This window comes from Pollicipes pollicipes, unplaced genomic scaffold (genome assembly GCF_011947565.3).
Source record: "Pollicipes pollicipes isolate AB1234 unplaced genomic scaffold, Ppol_2.1 Scaffold_7261;HRSCAF=8764_pilon_pilon_pilon, whole genome shotgun sequence".
Lineage (NCBI taxonomy): Eukaryota > Metazoa > Arthropoda > Thecostraca > Pollicipedomorpha > Pollicipedidae > Pollicipes > Pollicipes pollicipes.
In genome coordinates, this window is record NW_023597054.1 from 58,989,423 (window position 1) to 59,007,963 (window position 18,541).

The 18,541-nt window shown below is 54.2% G+C and overlaps 1 protein-coding gene across 1 annotated transcript; it reads left to right on the forward strand.

The window, feature by feature from the left end:
• LOC119112625 (uncharacterized) lies at window positions 1–17,820 on the forward strand. The gene is made up of 3 exons (XM_037236849.1): window positions 1–180; window positions 1,539–1,673; window positions 17,135–17,820. The coding sequence occupies exons 1-3, from the start codon at window positions 150–152 to the stop codon at window positions 17,290–17,292; spliced, it is 324 nt and encodes a 107-aa protein (XP_037092744.1). The 5' UTR covers window positions 1–149; the 3' UTR covers window positions 17,293–17,820.
• The last annotated feature ends 721 nt before the right edge of the window (window positions 17,821–18,541 follow it).

Below are 18,541 nucleotides of genomic sequence, written 5' to 3' on the forward strand. Positions count from 1 at the left end.
GGCCCCGGGCCGGCGCCCGCCGCCTGGCGGCCACGCACCTGCACTACGAGCTGCAGTATGTGCACCTGGTGGTGGTGAGCCTGAACGAGGCGCTGGGCCGGCCGCTGCCGCCCCGAGAGGTGCGCCACAGCCTCCACGGACCGCTGGCCATGAATCTGGGCTTTGACCGCACTGATGATGGTGAGTACATTTCAACACTGCAGCTCTCTTGCTCAAGCTGGAAGGTTTTTAAATGTGCAGTTTGCTAACATTTAGAAAAATGCAAAAGTGTTATCCAAATGAGGGCTTGAGTTTGTAGTGACATGGTCAGTAAGCTTGGGTGACAATTTTGTCATTGCTTTAGTCACTAGTAGTAACACTCATTGTGTTATATAACAGCCAAAATAACATGTGCCCAGCACCTAATGTGTTCATAATATATAAAATATCCAAAGTGCGTTTGCAATGTCCGAGTGGACATTTGATTTGTAGAATACAATGCAAACGAATATGAAATCTTAAAGGCTGGTAGAAATCAAGCAACGTAGCTTTTTCATACAGACGGGTCTGTCCGCAACCTCAAGCAAAAGACATTTACGTGATTGCATTGGTGCCAGTTTTGCTCCGTTGTGTACGACCAGTTTTGCAATCAAGAAACTGACCCCAAATATGACAACTTGGTTCTCCCTGTCTATGGCTATCGCCTGACAGTGTGCTTGTTTGTCGACCCTTATGAGTGATTCCGTCAGCTTTCACTCGGAGGGTTTGGCTCACTTCGCACTGCAAAGCCAGGACGATGTAAAGCATACACGACCCCCCCCCCCCCCACATGGCATCTCGCGCGAGAAACAGTAGAATTAGTCGCGGCAGTGAGCTGTGTGTTGCTGTGTTGAGCTGTGTGTTGCTGTGTTGAGCTGTGTGTTGCTGTGTTGAGCTGTGTGTTGCTGTGTTGAGCTGTGTGTTGCTGTGTTGAGCTGTGTGCTGCTATGTTGAGCTGTGTGTTGCTGTGTTGAGCTGTGTGCTGCTATGTTGAGCTGTGTGTTGCTGTGTTGAGCTGTGTGTTGCTGTGTTGAGCTGTGTGCTGCTATGTTGAGCTGTGTGCTGCTATGTTGAGCTGTGTGTTGCTATGCTGAGCTGCTGACGTGCTTGTCGCGGTCTCCGCCGTCAGTCCTGTCCCGCGGCCCGGTCGGCCTTTGCCCTGACCTTGACCTTGACCTGTGACCTTGGCCGGCTGCTGCCGGGCCGAGCGGCGTGCGGTCTGGTGGGTGGGCGGCACGGCCGGGTCACCGCCATGAAGCACGGCGGCGCGCTGCCGGGCGGGCGGCCATGGCATCCGGCAGCTGTTTGCTAAGGGTTGCATGTAACGCATCCGCCGCGCACGGTGTCGTGGGGGGGGGATCTTTTGTGACGTGGTCAGTGGGTCAGGCTCAGCAGTTTCTAGCAGTCATCGCGGGCTTCTGGACTCACCACGACAGCACCGCGCCGTGGCCTACGTCACCGAGATGGATCGGCGTCGGCTGGGCCCACCCACCGCCCCCTGACGGTGGGTCTCGTTCCAGAATGTACCGACGACGGTCCGTGGAAGGCCCTGCGTCTAGACGAGGAGGTGGGGCTGATCGTCGGAGCGGCGGCCGACGCGGTGGAGGCGGAGGTCGCCCTGCCGCCTGCGCACCGCCCGCGGCCCGACACGGCAGGTCAGTCCCCAACGTCAGCTGACGCTCGCGCTGCATCACGTGGTCAGACATGCTGTGGGAACACGGCTGGAGCACGGCTGTAGGTGTGGCTCGTTCAGAACTCTGGCAGCGGGACAAACACGCGCTGAAACGGTGTGCGCTCATGTACGTGTACACGCAAGGCCATCGTGTACTCACAAGTCAGCCGCCTGCGTCTCCACGCTCTGGTGCGTCTAATGTTCTGGAGGCTGGATGTTTCAGTGCACCATTGAATTGGCCCTCATTTAGGTGTAGGTGGTGCCTTTTCACTCCCGTGCCGACGTACAACCGGGATGCACACACGGCGAGGGCTTAAAAGGCCTGGAGACCAAGTCGCGCAGCACCACTTTACAAATAGGTGGTTGATACGGCGCTTCTCAGTATGTTAGGCAGAGGCTCACCGGTACGCCGTGCTGTACCAGGTGCGGGTTAACGCAGTATTCGAGCTGTCGTTCATGCCTGCTGAGAGAAGCGTCCCCGGGAGGCCAGCCGCTCAGTAATGCGGTGTCTGCTATCGCTGCGGCCGATCTGGGAAGCTGGCCGTACACCCACGAACGCCACATGTGCGGCTACACGGATGCCGTGATCTGGAATTGATGACCCGATCGGCAGTGCGGCGGCAGAGGAATGAACGAATCGGGTTGCTGTGGCTTCAAATGACTTCCGCTCTGGCTCGGGTTCGAGGTTGGAATTGCTGGAAAGCGATTTTCGGAGACTACGGTCGAAGCGCGGGTTTCGCTTGCATTTTTCGCTTTTGGCTGCTTCCGGGTTTTTCCATTTCATTTTTCTTGGAGATGGCCGCCTCCGGACCATGACTTGCACTGAGAGTCTGATGGCGTATGGCGGTTGCCGACTCCTCTGAGTCTGCGGGGATGCGTCTTGTCACGGTTGTCGACGGCCGCGCCGGTGACCAAGTGACTGAGTGAGGCGTGCGATGCTTGAAGTGGGATTACATGTCGTCGATTCCCGCGCAATGTCTCATCGAGGTGCTGTTTGAACCAGCAGGTTCAGTGCACGCTACCCGACGTTGGTCAATGTGTTTGTAGCATTTTGAATTCGCGTTTTCGAGGCACTGGGTGCTGCTGGGAGCACCGGGCTGAACTAAGCGCGTGGCCGGCACAACAGAGCCGCTGTGAACTGCGCGATCGACGGCAACACGGATCGTGATGTGTTTCGGTTTTCATACTTCGCGGAAAACTGTCGACACGCGCTGTGCATCGGCAACATCTAACAGTGGCATTGCGTGCCGAGCCTCACAAGCTGTCGTCACAGTGCTTGCAAACTTGCCGACGGTCATGCCATCCCAGCGGGCAGAGTGAGAAATTTAGTTTTTTTACTGATGGCGGAGTACAGCAATTGTAACAGTCGGAGTACGGCCCTGCCCGTCCATTTTGGAATGAGTGGCTACACAATGAACCTTGGGCGGAGTACATTATGCACTGCCTTTAGTGGATCAACATTTCCCCGTTTTTGTCCGGCACAAAATTGATGTGCCGGCATGTAATTTTGTATTTGTTTGGAACGGAGCTTTTCCCGTGTGTCAGGGCCCACGCTGGCCCCATGGCTATCCCAGCGGAAAGTGCCACAACCTCAACTATACATGCGGAGTGTGCGCGTGACTTACCTACCAATATTCTCCACGCTGAGCGAGCTGCACCCTTCACTGAATGTATGGCTTCAACAGTGCACCTGTCAATGCCAATGCAGCGCGTGTTCTTGTTCTTGTTGGCTTAGGGCGCATAGCCTCTTGGGCCCAGGTGTCCGTCATCGTTGTGTTGTCCTAGAAGTTTGGTAGCGCAGTTGGCAACAAAGCTCGACCGAGGATGGAAGGAATGTTTTGCATTGGTCAAGAATTTTCGTGTAGGACACTGGTGTAGCATGGAGGTGCAATAATCGGTGTGTTTCTAGAAAGCTCGGTGTTAGATGTTCAGATCTATAAAATGATTAGTGAACTTAAACAAGAGATCAAAGAGTCCGTTTTTTTGCCAGGCTCTTTTTATCACTTTCTTTTAACCACAGCTTCGCCACATCATAGACATTTCAGGTCAGAGTCATTATTCGGTCAGTAGTCACAAAAATTACGGTTTAACAAGGCATTTACTAGATAAGAAATTGACATATGTGCCATGTCGTTTACTCTAGCGTATTCACGCACATTCCGCTGTCTTCTCCACGCTCATTCATACCTCATTCATGTACTCTCTTCTGCTTACGCACGCGCCCACATATCACACATATCCACACATATGCTACACATAGTTCCTGTACCACTTCCTTGCTTCTCACACTTCTCATGCATTCATTCAGGCATCGTACGAAGATATACCCGTAACTTAATTTATACAGAAAATGAATCGACTCATCTCAAACAAATAAAACAGCATAAGCAGCATGGCAACAGTTGCTGACAGCAAATCAAAACTTGCACATGTCCAGTACGCGAAGGCAGCACTTCACAATCGTTTCAGCAGATCCCAGTGTTGCAAATATCTCAGCACTTCATCAATGATGTTTGGGAATTCATTTCCTATCAGAGACCTCACACAGAAGTGTGCTCCTGACCGTTGACATAATGTGTCCAACTATCGTCTTTCATTAGAATATACAGGACATTCAAGAAGGATGTGATGTACTGTTAGTGGACATTGACAACGTTCACATTCAGACTGGAGGTTTCTGTCCATCAAATATGAGTGGGTATAACGAGTATGCCCAAGTCTCAGCCGGCACAGCATTATCTCTTCACGTCTGATTGCTCGCTTACAAGAAACCCAGCCTCTTACCTCTTCTTTGATGCGTGTTAAAGTAGTATTTAAAGTAGTAGTAAGTAGTAGTAAATTAGTAAAGTAGTATTCGGGCTTCCCAAGGCTGTTACAACGGACAAAGAGTCTGTGCATATAACACATCTGACGATGCGATTGGTATGCGTATAAACCAGAGCCTGTAATAATGCAAATGCCTCAGCTATAAATACCGAACATAGTCCAAAAAGTTGCCAATGGGACGCCTTGAATGGATCGGGCGCCGCCTTTTCCGCACGCCGCGCTTCGGCGAGATTTACACGATTCGCCTAGACACGGTTGGCTATCGAACTCCAGCTGGCTAATTTCCCAAGGCTTTTCACATTGGCGCTATTAAAGTATTCCTCGATCGGTAACGTTCCCAGTCTTGCATCCGAATGAAGATGACATTAATGTTTTTACACGCTACGGTTTTTGACTATCACCATGCTCCACGCACGAGTGATCTGTGTTTCTCTTCTCAAGTTATGAAGCTGTTGAGATTCCTTGCATAAGGGAAGGATTGAGCATGCTGAACTGTTTTTTTAAATTCAAGCCAATGCTTTTTTACATAAGATACAGACAGTTTTGCGTGAAATACTGACATACTAAACTCGCAAGTCAACTAAAGGCCTTCCTTACCATAGTGTCGTAGTTATCCTAGGTCGCGCATCAGGCAGGAGTGGACCTAATTTCCTGCTCTTCATGCTTAAGCTCAAGGGGGTATGAGGCTTGTGTGGGAGGGAGGAGAGGGTCCCTCCACCTCCCGAACTTCGTGGTGACAGCTTGAAGGACAAATAGGATTTCATACATCTCTGGATAGTTTTGTTGTTTTTCATCTGTCCCATCCTCAAATGGTTTTGCGAACATTCACCCCTGACAACAGGTGCCACCATTGCGTGCAATGTGCTCACTTAGTGTGAAGGAGGGCTAAGTTAACATAGCACCCCATTTTATTTACATGCAGCCGACGTTCCAGGGCTGCAAAATATAAAGCCGTTCTTACCAAGATGTGGCACGAGCCGTTGAATCCGTATCGGGCTTTGCTCCAGTTGAGATGTACCAGCAGGAGCATGCGGATATGATCCGATGAGCATACATCGACTCGCTTCGACGGAGCGTCGCCCGGAGCGGCCAGCGCGCGCCCGGAGTCGCGTCCGCGGAGGCACACTTGCTGCTCCGGCGCGGCGGCATCCGCTTTCCCGTCGGCGTCGTCATCGGCACCCGCCGCCCGGAGTTGATCGACGTGACGTGACCAGACTGCTTGTCCCACGTCGACGTCGTACGAGACAGGTCCGGATCCACTGCTGTCTTCCACTGTAGCCGCGCGTCCACACCGAGCCGCCCATCCGGAACTCGCGGACTCGTCCTCCTGCAGACTGCTGTTGCCGCTCCCGCGCCGCGTGCAGAGTGGCATCAGCACTCGGGATGAGCAGATTGAGCCGGGTCCGCAGGTTTCTGCCGTACATCATCTCCGCTGGAGTGCGCCCGGTCACGGCGTGAGGCGACGAGCGATACGCCAGCAGGAACGTCGCCAGCGCTCGCTCAGCAGCGCTGCCCGCCTCCATCGCCGCCTTCAGGTCGTTCTTGAACGTGCCGACCGCCCGCTCCGCCAAACCGGTACGGCGCGACTCTGGTGTGCCGGATGCTGTTGGCTTCCACGAAGGTGCTGAACTCCTCGCTGACGAACTGAGGGCTGTTGTCGCTTACCACCTGCAGCGGCAGGCCCAGTCATGCGGGCATGTCCCGTAGAGTAGCCACCGTCCACCCAGCTGTAGTCGACTTCGTTGCCACCACCTCCAGCCACTTGGTGTAACTGTCCACCAGCACCAGGTAGCTGCTGCCGTAGATCGGTCCGGCGAAGTCCACATGCACCCGTTGCCAGGGTCCGCCAGCTGGCTCCCAGGGGTGACGGATTGAGTGAGGCGGCTCAGCTCGCTTAGCCGCGCACGCCGCACAGTCTCTGGCCGAGGCTTCCAGCTCCATGTCCAGGCCCGGCCACCAGACGAAGCGCCTAGCCAGCTGCTTCATCCGCGCACAGCCACTCAACACTCAACCACTCTCCCATAGCCCAAAACTCCCGCCGCTCCACAGCCCACTTAATGCTCGACTGCACCACACTTGTCAGCTCCCTGTTGAGGTGGACGTAAGACGACTCGTTCTAATCTAATCAGCTCGTTCCAGCTCGAACTGACTGACGTTTTTCAATCCTCAGATCTTGCTCTGTCTTTCTGCCTATCCACGTTAGATTTCATCGTTACGGAACCCGCGAAAATGCTTCCTTATCGCATACGCTACGGCCGTCATCGACGCCGGAGCGGCGTGAAAAAGTGTCGTGGAATGTCACGAAGGAACACACAGACACACGCACACCACTAAGCTAGTTGTTAACATGCGTACGAACTGGCGCTTTTTTAAACAATGTTGGGTTACCCTATTTGGAGGTATGCGACTCGCTGTCGACGCCATCTTTCAGAGAACGGGGTTTATTATCGCTGTAGGCTGTGTAACACCGATACACTGCTGTCGAACTTCACCAATCTTCCTCCGCCTCTTACCACGGGAAAGCGGCACTTCCAAATACGAAAACCAAGCGCATTTTATAAAAAACGTCATTCTGTATCTTTTATTTGGGTCAAACATCCCGCGTACTCAGTCACTCAACACAGATATCAATCAAACAATCACAAAACATCTAAAACATCAGTCGGAACACCCACTCAGCTGCTCACACACTACTATCACACCTAACCCGGATATACACACACTCAAGCGCTCTCAAATCCTACACCAGCTCCTCCTCCACAGCCCACTTGACGCTGGCCTCCACGACACGGGTCAGCTCCCTGCCGAGGGCATGTAAGCCACTGGGTCAGGCGCAGCCCGTCGTCTCCGTACACCTCCGCAGGGAGCCTCGGGGCAGCGCCATCCACGGGAGGTGACTTGCCGGCCACGTTGCCGGCTACGCACCCCCACGGGGATTACAAACCCCGCAGCGTCCGCTTCGTGTGACATTTTAAGGCCGCGCCTGAGCGCACGTTCCGAGTCGGTGAATAGAGCACCGCTGCTCTTCGCGGCCTCGCGGAAGGCCGCGGAAAGCGGCAATGGCCGATTCATCCCCGGACTGCGGTACGAAGGGCCCCAGAACAATGGGGACCACGTTCCACAGCAGTCCGGGGAGGAAGACAACAAAGTCCTGCAGCTGCGCGGCCAAATGCGCTGTTTTCTCAGCGACATTTGACAGCGCGGCGGCAGGAGGCGGACCCACCGGTCTGCTGGCGACGGCGGCGGGAGGCGGCGTCCTCTTTTTAACCAGTGCGTTTCCCCCAATTGATATGAGCACAAGCCCTGGGTTCAACGCCCTTAGATTTGCCGCCGCCTCCCGCATTTCAAACCACTCGTCGGCCACCATGTCGGTGCGCCCCCCCCCCCCTCACACTGCCGGAACCATCGAAGGCTTTTATGCCAATGGAAAATGCCCCCACCGAGATCGTAAGTCCCTCCCGCGATTGAAATCGTGACTCCTCCGGGCAAAACCGTAGAGGAACAATAAGATTTCGTGCATCTCAGGACAGTTTTGATCTGTATCTGTCCCATCCCCAAATGGTGTTGCGAAATTGCGCCCCTGACAATAGGTGCCTTGCGTGCGATGTACTAACTTGGGGCGAGAGAGGGCCAAGTGAACATGGCACTCCATTTTGTTTACATATAGCCGACTTTCTAGGGTCGCAAAATATAAAACTTTTCTTACCAAAATGTGGCACGTGCCGGTGAATCTGCATCGGCCTTTGCTCCAGTTGAGATGTACTATCAGGAGCACACGGATCGTATGAAGCGGAACTACGTATGCAATTGAATATGAAGTGAGAAGTGAAGAGGCCAACAACACATCCGCTCATTTTGGCATGTACTTGATTGCTTTACATTGATGTCTTCACAAGTTTATTTTATTTCATCGTAATGCTGCCCATTGAACATTAACGCATGATCAACTTCACTTACAAGCGGACGTGCGATAAATGTACATAGTCACTGATTTACTTGTATGGAAGTCAGCAAAAGATAAAGCCATCTCCAGATGGTGCTAATTCGCTGGAGCCTCCAGCAGAAGATCGCTTACATTCAGTTGTATTTTAGCATCGTGATGGCTCCTATCATTGACACTACAAAAAAACGACGTAGCGGGCAAGGTCTATCATGTTCACACCACGCAGTCAGCTCGCGCGACGTGTCGACACCGACATATCAGCGCACCGGTCGGGCGCGCTGCTCGTCGGAACAAGGCCATCGAGTACAGCAACCGGTAGCATTGACGGCAGGAATCATGTGTTTCTCGCGCGGAGGTGGCCAGCATGGCACAGGTGCGTCCGTTCAAGCAACTGCGGCAGCGAGTGTCACCACATGACGCACGTGGGGAGTACGGGAGTCTTCGGGAAAAGGACGTCCCGTGGGTTCATACACGGTGGTAAAGCGGCGGGTACAGGCGTCAGCTGCTCCTCCTGAACACGGCACACTGGCCACCACGGTAACATGCACAAAGCATGCATAACTGGAGCAGTGACTGACATTACCGCACAGGACCGTCATGCATTTGGACTGTTGCAGTGGTAGGCAGCTCTTTTAACAACACGTCCGGTGCCGGCACAGTCCGCTACGGCCACGACATAGTCTGGGGTGAAAAGCTACCAACAGCTATCGGAAGAGACGTGGATAAGGTTTAGGTGCACCGGTCGGTACCGCAAGTGAAGCGCGCAGTGGTCCCGGGCCGTGATGTTTATGGAGCGCTTCAGGCTGATGCACCAATCGTCGTTGCCATGGGGTGCATTACAACGTGTCAAGTATTGTCATCCGAAAGATTTGTGGAATGTACAAGTTAAATACCTCCACAGCTTTGTGTCTAGCGCCTAGCGTGCGGCCGATGACGGGGCCAATCAGCTCGTTCCAGCTCGAACTGACTGACGTTTTTCAATCCTCAGATCTTGCTCTGTCTTTCTCCCAATCCACGTTAGGTTTCATCTTCGTAAGACCCTCGAAAATGCTCGCTTATTGTATGCGCTACGACCGTCACTGACGTCGGAGCGGCGTCACGAAGGTTGCACTCGTGGCGTGCATAAATGCCACCGCGAGTAGTAGTGCCGTGTGACCTGCCCGTCGGCAAGCTTCCCAGATGTCGCGATGTTATCGGACGATTGCTGAAGATCAAAGCGCAAAAAATGACGTAACTAAACAAGGGTGAGAAACAAATATCAGTCAAGGAAATAGTAAAACAAGTGGCGAATGAAACGATTGTCGTTTTGGAGCGGGCATCCATTCCCACTAAGGACATGAACCGTGTGAGTTATCTGATCAACAAGCTGTGGAAGGAGATGGTGTCGGCTCGAAAGACGAAGGTGTCCAGCGGCGGCCAGTCAGCTGAGCGGCTTCAGGCACGTCTTGAAACGATATTCGACGTCGCGTCAGCGGGTGTTCGGGATGTCTCCCAGGGCGGCATCGCCGCGCTGGTTGTACACATCGCCTGAGCTGACGATGCCCGTCGGGGCCCTTTTGTACCTGAACCTGCCCACGGTGTGATGAAACACGCCAGATCTTGATTCTCTTCTCTGATTGGGACCTGGTGGTAGCCGGCCTTGCTGTCCAGCTTGGTGAAGGCGGTTGCGCCAGGCGTGATTGCCGCCACCGCGTCCTGCGGCGAGCGGACTGGGTGGGCCGGCCTCTTCACGAATCGATTCAGCTTCGTAAAATCGACCATGAGGCGGCAGCCTGACATTGCACCATCTCGCGACCTCTTCGCCACCGGGACGATGGGGTGACACCACGGCGTGGGGTGCTCGACGGGCCCTATGATGTCCTTGCTGAGGAGGTCGTCCAGCTGCTCTCTGACATCCTGTCTCCAGCAGAACGGAATGTTCCTCGCTGTCGATAGCGCATGGGGGACGGCGTCATCTGTTGGCTCGATACGCATCGGCTCTCCCACCATCTTCCGCAGAGGTGATTGGACGTCGAAGACGCGTGGAAACTTAGCCTTCAGTACTTCAAACTGATGTTTCCGTTGCTGTGCCGAGGGGCGCCATCGGTTCGCTGCCGTACTGAGGGGGCGCCACCTGTCTCCTGTTCTGTCAAGTTAGCGCCACCGGTGCTCTGCTATGCCGGGGCGTCGCCGCTGGTTCTCTGCCGTGTCGGGGCGGCACCGCCGGCCCCAGCGAGGCTCTCCGGCTATGTTATGGGCGGTTCCATTTCTCTGTCTGAGGACGAGCCGGCTTCTCGCTGCTTCGACGTAGCCTCTTGTGCGGCGCCGTGCGCCACCGCCACTGACACCGTCGGCCCTGCCCCGGCACCGGTAACGCTGAAGTTGGCCGCGCCGCTGTCCGGGACAGACGTGGTCCCGGGGCAGACGTGGTCTCGGGGCGCCGCTGCCCGGCGGCCGGCGGAGAGCGCGCCGCGGGCGGTGACACAGCGGTAACATGCTGATCCGGCGTCGGCCGGCGCCGGCTGCACTTCAGGTCTCACTTCCAGGTGATTTGGTCCTTCTAGCTTTCCGATGTCTCCCTCTAGGACATCGCTGAAGTCATCCCCCACTTGCAGGCTATTGACCTGAACCAAGTTGTCCGTTTGAACATTGATTAAGTTCATCTGCTGGCTCGCTTTCAGGCCAAGCGGTGGGGTCAGGTTTCCTTCATACACTAGGAACTCGACGGAGTACAGTCGCCCGTTCCTGGGGTTTTTCACAACCCTCCTGCACATACCTTCCGGTTTGAAGTCGCCGTGTTCCCATACGCGGAGCCTCGTTATGGGTGCCAAGTGACCACCGCAGTCGGCGCGCCCCTAAACTCCAATTAACAACAACAACCATACGCGGAGCATCTTGTCGGTGGGTAGGGTGGATGTGGCGTACTTGGGCAGCAGGTTGGTGCGGGATCCTGTGTCAATCTGGAACCTTACTTCTTGTCCATCAACCATCATGAGACACTTCACGTCTTTGCCGTTGGCCTTTCTTTCCACCTTCATCATGTTGACCCACTCAGGCTCTCCAACAAGGAGGGTCTCCATCTTGTCCATGATTTCTTTCACTGTTCTGTCCTCTGCCGTTGAGTCAAGCTGGAGCCCATTGTAGGTTTTGAGGGCATCATCTGCCAACAGGTCCAGCAGGAGTGCTGTCTGCACCTCTTTGCTTATGCCGTCAAAACCTGAGAGAATAGTATACGAGGACTATCTCTGCTCGAAAATCTTCCAATTTTCTACCGTAATGCCTGCCAGTGAGAATGGCTGAGGAGGGCGAATGCCTGGAATAGCTACAGGTCTTCGGTTTTCAGTTTCATCAGAAGTTAACATTTTTCAGTCCAGTTCGAGGCTGTGCCACGTTTGTCTCAAAATCGTGGGACGTTTGCACTCGCCGTTCCCATAGACATCGTCAGCGATTTCTGGCGACTTCGCGCTTGACACCCCCGATATCTGATCAGGCCCAATACGCGCTCGGGTGTCCGGTGCACTGCAGGGGCGTTTACTGTCCGCCGGCGCGGTATCCTCCCGCCCGGCGGCCTGTTTCCGCCCGGCTGCGTCCCACGCACCCTCCTGCGAAAGGCAGAGGAGTGTTTCCAGCCGGGGCGTACACGACCGCCTGAACAGTGTTCAGACGGTCGGCCATCAAAACTTCGACTTGCCTCACAAGGAAGCGATTAAGTTTTAAAAGGACGGAAGCCTGATGGGCGCCGTAAACCATTATCAGCATAGCCCCCGAGCAAAGGGGTTTGGCCCCACCATCTCGCCAACGTAGTGTTCCAGCTCGCGGCGGATTGCGAATGAGTTTAGTGTGTCAAAATTTTTGGTGTCTATTTTTTTATTAAAACAAACGATGGCCCGTCCGGCGGCTCAAGCGACGGGGGGGGGGGGGTTGCGGGCTCCACGGCGAGGGGTGGGTCCCAGATCGCGGCGCGATGGGGGTGGGGAGGGAGACTCTGGCGGCATGTTGGATGTTTTTTGTGCTTGGTGCTGTGTCCGCGTGTTTCTTACAAGTGAGTGCTGAAGGCGATCAAGTGCGGCTTAAGGCTGATAAAGCGTAGACTTCAGGCCTGGTAGTGTCGCTGAAGGCTGTGTGAGTACCTCACGGATTTGATGAGACGGAGACACGAAACGGAAAAAAACATCGGGCGATATGAACCATAGATCACTCAACCTTTCACAAGAACAAGAACTCTCTACCTTTTACAAGGACACCGTCCACAAGAAATTAAACTAACCCGACGTCGAAGACAACGAGGAAAATATAACGTAACCCCGTGTGAGACGCTTCGTCGTGTCCAGGCGGGAGTCGCGCTGGCAAGTGTGATCTTGCCGGCACACTGGAACTGTTGCGCAGGCGCGTGGCAACACTTCTGGCTTCTGGCATCGCACCGCGATCATCGCGTTCAAAGGATTCTGATGATTCCTCGTCAAGCTCCAAATATTCACAATGCCACATTTTACCCGCGGAAACGAGAAACGCCACGCAGACACCATAAGGTGCAGGTTGCGTTAAGTTTCCTGCCGCCACCGTCCGTACCATCTGAGCACGAAGTGTGAGCAACTAAGTGTGATCTGAAGGTCCACTATGCAACGCGGTTTGTCTGTGGCCATGCCTTCATACCAGCGTGTTTCCAATGTATGTTTTTTTCCGTCGCAGCGCCATAGAAGTATGCTGGAACTGTCGTCCCTCAGGAAAATGAAACATGTGGGACCAGTTCACGCGCACTACTTTCCAATGCTGCTTCGCCTTTGCTCGTCGCAACTTCTTTTTCGATTTTCTCAAAAGTATCTCCTTTTCTCTCACGAACGCGGGACATGTGCGGTCAAACACAGTGTGTGGTGTGTGGTCCTTACCACAGTTGACGCAACAGGGTTGGTTAGCGGTACAGTTGTCACTCAGGTGGGTCGTGGACGAACACTTGCTGCACATTGGCTTGTTGCGACAATGGGGTTTCGTATGGCCGAACCGTTGACATTGGAAACAACGCATTGGGTTGCGAACAAAAGGATGGACTTTCACGCGGGCATAGCCCACACGGATATCTGATGGTAAATCTGGACGATTGAAAGTGAGAATGATGTTGTTCGTAGCATTAAGTTCTCCTCCTCTCCTGGCCAGGGTTCTACGCGCGGCGGTTGCGCCGAACTTCGAAAGCTCCTCGACGATTTCGCTCTCACTTACATCACGAAGGTCAAAACAATTTACGACGCCTCTAGATGAGTTTTTTTTTTGTGTTGTGTGGCGTTACTGTCAAAGCCGCGGTTTTCTGGTGTTTCCCATTCTCATCACGAATGCTATAAATGAACTCCTTTGCTTCCATTGCACGGTTAGCCTCCAGACTACTGGCGAACTCTACCTCGATGTTGCCATCCCTCAGCTTGTCACACTTCGTGATGTCTCCAAACTTGTCACAGCCGTTGCGTCGTTGGCACGGCGACAGGGTGGAAAGATTTACATCTCTGCTGGGGAAAATCAGAATCCGAGGGCAAGGGGGGACCGAATCCTCCTCGCACCCGGGCCTCAGCGTTGCCCGACCTCCTTTCGGGGGCCGGGTGTTTGTTGTGTTTCGAGAAGCCATGCAATTTTTGTCAAGCATTCGGCACCGGGGCTCCCCACCCACCACGGAGCCCAGCTGGGGGACGGCCCAACACTCCCTCGGGAGGTGGTCACCGCCAGGGCTACCCCGATGCTATACGGGGCGGACGACGCCTCCCACACGGCCAGGTGTAACCGGGGAGACCCCTCCCCGTCCTGACCGCGGTTCAGCGCCGCCGCCCCTTGACCCCTTAAGCCGCTGCGCGCGGCCAGGCGCCCCAAGCGGAGACCCGCAAGGAGCACACAACCGCAACGCGAGCTACAAGCCGCTAGACCCGTGTGGGGCCCCACGGGCCCCCCACGCCCCCGGATATTCTGGCCAAGGTGGGGTGTTGGGACGCTCCGTGACTGACCCGCACGACGCGCCCCTCAACCACCAGGATCCGATCAACCCGGGGACGCGGGCGAGGGGGCACGGCGACCCCGATAAACGAGGATTAGGAGTGACGAGTGGGCAGGATGCAAGAAAGCGGATAATGGGGAGGGAGCGGGCGGGACAAAGAGCGGGAGCTCACGTACCGGCAGGGTCGCTACGCCCTGAGGGGAACAGCTTGCGCAGTCCACCCGTTACCGGAGCTGGGATCCGAGGGGGCGCTAGTCCCCTACACCGACCGAAGCCGGTGCCCCTGCGAGGTGCGCTAGTTCCACCCAGGGCCATTGAACAGAGTTCCACCCACGACTGCGTCCATTTGCATATGCTTGCCATTTCTTCCAGACATTGCCGATCCTGGTCTTCGTCGTTGCGAGATTGCACCCTTTTCACCATGATGGTATGAGGTTTCTGCCAGGACGCCCATAGCGTCATTAAAAGCGTCATCTGATCTTTTGCTTCTCAATTGACCCCTTTGTGACACGTGATGACCGGTCCGTTAGGTTCCAGTGGCCAGCGCAGGAGCACTCGTGGGCGAAGCCGTAGTCGGCGCAGCAAAACCCGACATTGTCGTTGCATTTGTGTTTCGCCAGCGGACGGCTTACGCAGTACGCTGGCGGTCCGTTCTCGGCCATGTCAGATGCTCCCATCGGTACCGCGGTCGGAGCTCACCACAACATATAATCAACAACTGTATGCTTCCCTGACCAGTTTGCTTGCGGGTTTCTCGTGCTGAGGTGCATGACCGATTTATTTATGCTGAGGCACTCTAGGCGTTTGCTGCCCTGCTGCCCAGCACCCTGGATCGGCTCTGCGATGAGGGCGTCCACATCTGTGATCTCGATGTGTACTTGCTTGCTGTGCCGCTGTATGGCTTGCTGTGTTGCCGTGTGACTCTCACGCACTGTCACTGCAAGGAAAACAAACTGATGCCCGTGCACGATCCCCCTCATACAACGGCTGACGCTGCCTGCCTGCTCCGTCAAGAAAGCAGGTGTTAAAATCCCCGCCAGGTTATCATCAGGATTCCTTCCTCAAATCGTTCTCCGTAGAAGTGGTGCCCCTTATTTGTCATCGTCCATCTGCACCGCGGCGTGTGTAATCTGATGCATTTTCGCGTAATTTGATAAGACGACGCCGGCCGTCTCCACAAGAGCAATCTTCTGTGTGCGCTTGCGGGCGAACGCCTTGACCCTTCCGGGTCATCATCCTGTCACATTCGGATGTGATCAAACTCAACTACCTCACGCAAACTCAGCTGCTGTTACCGCATGTTGGTGGATGGTGGTTGGGTCGCGGTATCGATCAGGCACAATATTGGACTCCCAGTCAAGCCGGCATCCTCGGTAACGAGCTCGCGGACTCCGCTGCGGGCGAACGTGCCGTGCGCGCGTGTGTACTTCTTCCAGCATGTAACTGTTACCGAGCGGGGTTGTGATTTCTGCAACCCCATTGGCAGCTCTCTTAGAGTTTACAAAATATCTTAAGAATGTCCGCCGCACCAACAGGCAGCGGCGCCTTAAGCTCGGCCCGGCAGAAACTGCCTGCATATTTGTTTGTGAAGACTACATGTACCCTTCGTCTTCGCCTCCGCCACCAGATGTCTGTCTTCTGTCCACAAATTTTGTGATTCTTGCAACCCTTCAATACGTAGCCTGTCACCCTGAATTACCATCACATGGGAAAAGTTGGAAATGGGGAGGCAGATGCTTCAGCGAGGGCGGCTGCATGTGTGCGCAGGCCAAATGCCATTTATGTACCTGCTCGAGATATCAGATCGGTATTCTTTAAGCCTCCTCCCACCACCGAAGCCGCTGCCGAGAAGTTCCGCTCTAAAGGTTTCGTTGGGGCCATGCAGGTGAATGCACGCGTTCTTTTTTACGAAACAACAGTTTGATAGATGATATGTGGAAACGGTGGTCTGTTGAATGAGGCGTGGTCTCTTGTCGACGCTTCAAAACGGAAAGACGTCAATTTTTTACTCCTCCTTGGGCTGATAGGTCCATGCGCATGTTGCAGCATCGCAAATGTCCTCACCCCCTAAACATACACGTACTAAGCAATTGTATATGCTGGGCCTCCTTATATGAAGGTGCAACGCTGGAACCTGTATTGAGGGGCGCAAAATAACCTCGTTGTCCAAGTGCCCTTAAACAAATACCATCAACACCTTTACCATTAAGATAAGTGGCTTCGCACAGCGCAGCTACGCCACGCAGGGTAACCGGCCGACGAGTGCGCTGTCTCCGATCTGTACTGTAGCGTGACAGAGCCAAGCGCAGTGACACCCAGCGGCTGCAGGTGGTGAGGCGTGTGGGGCGACAGGCTCCGTAAGTTAACGGCTCACTGCCGAGCAAGGTCAAGAACATCATGAGACACGTGACTTGGGAGGTTTTCCGCCAGCTGCCGGGGTTTGGCTTCAGCTCGACCCAGGGCGGCGCCGACCCGCCCGGTCGCCGGGGCTCGGCACCAGTTTAGCCGCCACTGTCTGCGCTGATATCCCACTGCGACCATTGCGTGGATGAACGCCTTACTGGTGTGCCCTTTGTAACATTGTCTGAAGTAATCGTGTACGGGTAATGATGATGATGATGGTGCTGATGGACTTTTCTCTTTATTGGCTTGGAACTTACCTGTGAGGTACCCACGCCGCACAGTGGCGCCGTGATCACCCGTCTAAAGCTGGGTATGTTTTCAGACGAAGGCGTCTTAGACCAGTCGGCCTGCTCTTCAGCGTCTGGAGGCCCTCAGATCGTGCCGGCGGCGGCGGCCGCTCGCGGGGCTCGAAAGCGCAAGCGGCCCCGTACCAACTCCTGCGTCCGAAAGAAGAAACGTCGGAGCAGCAAGCGGCGGTGAACGAGGCATCCGCTCAGTGGACCGTCTGTATCCGATGGCGTGCTTCGCGTGTGTCATGTGGACCTGTGGAACGCAACCAAGTTCCGTTCAATCGTAGCTGGGGAGGCGAATGCAAGTTAATGAGCCCTTGGATAGTAGCATTCGCTTCTATGCTTTAGATGAGCGCGCCTCTGAAAGTAAAACATGCGAGGTCATTTGGTAAGCTGGCAATCGCTCGGCTTCACAAACATATCTCAAGCGCATCTTTCCATTATTGGTAGTGTTTGGCCAGATTGGAAATATTGCGGGAAGAATGGAGGCGTGCAATGTTGTTTTGTAATTTTGGTACTGTGTGATTGACGCCTTCTCGGAGATGTGTTGGACGGCGCTGTGATAACGTAGGTTATGTCACGCTGTAATGTCGGTTAGCGATAAAATCAACTAACTTTGTGTTTGGATGCACCTCGTATTGAATCCGCTCGCTGTTCTGTGACTTCGATGTTTGAATGATCGCATCGGCTTTGGTTTCGTCCCGGGAAAATATACAAATATAAATTACGTCGAGCAACGAATCAGTACGCCTTAACGTTATAGGCAAAAGAAGAATGAATTGCGCCATTCACAGGACTGCCCTGTGCAGTTCCTGCAAGCTGGCACAGTTCCCAGACCATCCGACTTACAAAGCGGTGTTTTCGCTGAGCATGCGAAGCCCGTTTCAGCTTCAACGCTCACGACAAGCTTCTCCTTTTCGTATCCGAGTGCGGTCAGTTCTATGTGAGCGGCTTAAACTTGCGATGCGTCGTCAGACTTCTCCCATGGAGATTGCTCTTAGGGAGCTTGCGTCGCCAACAGTGGATTTTTCAGTGTTAGGCATGCAAAAGCAACGCGTGCTTGCAACGGAACTAGAAAAACAGAGCCTTAGAACGCAGTAAAAAAGGGTCCGTCTAAAAGTCCTGGCCGCTGAAGGTCACCATTCAAGGTCAAACGTTGGTCCAAAGGACGGGGAACTAACTACATGTGACCAAAAAATTACCGCCCGATTTTAAACTTACAGACATCAAAATAATCACCAGAAAAAGAGCTAGCGTCCGTCAAAAAGTCCTGACCTCTGTAGGTCACCCTTCAGGGTCAAACGCGGGTACAAATTACGGGGAACTTAATATCAACCAAAAATTCACGGCCGATTTTTAATCTACAGTGATCAGAACATTTACCACAGAAAGAGCTATCGTCCGTCAAAAAGTCCTGACCTCTCAAGGTCACCCTTCAA

Excerpts from the sequence above, each read along its gene's own strand:
- LOC119112625 (XM_037236849.1), top strand. The coding sequence starts at position 150 with ATGAATCTGGGCTTTGACCGCACTGATGATG. Across the intron at positions 181-1,538 it reads CTTTGACCGCACTGATGATG|AATGTACCGACGACGGTCCG; the intron begins GTGAGTACATTT and ends GTCTCGTTCCAG. Across the intron at positions 1,674-17,134 it reads CCCGCGGCCCGACACGGCAG|ACGAAGGCGTCTTAGACCAG; the intron begins GTCAGTCCCCAA and ends GTATGTTTTCAG.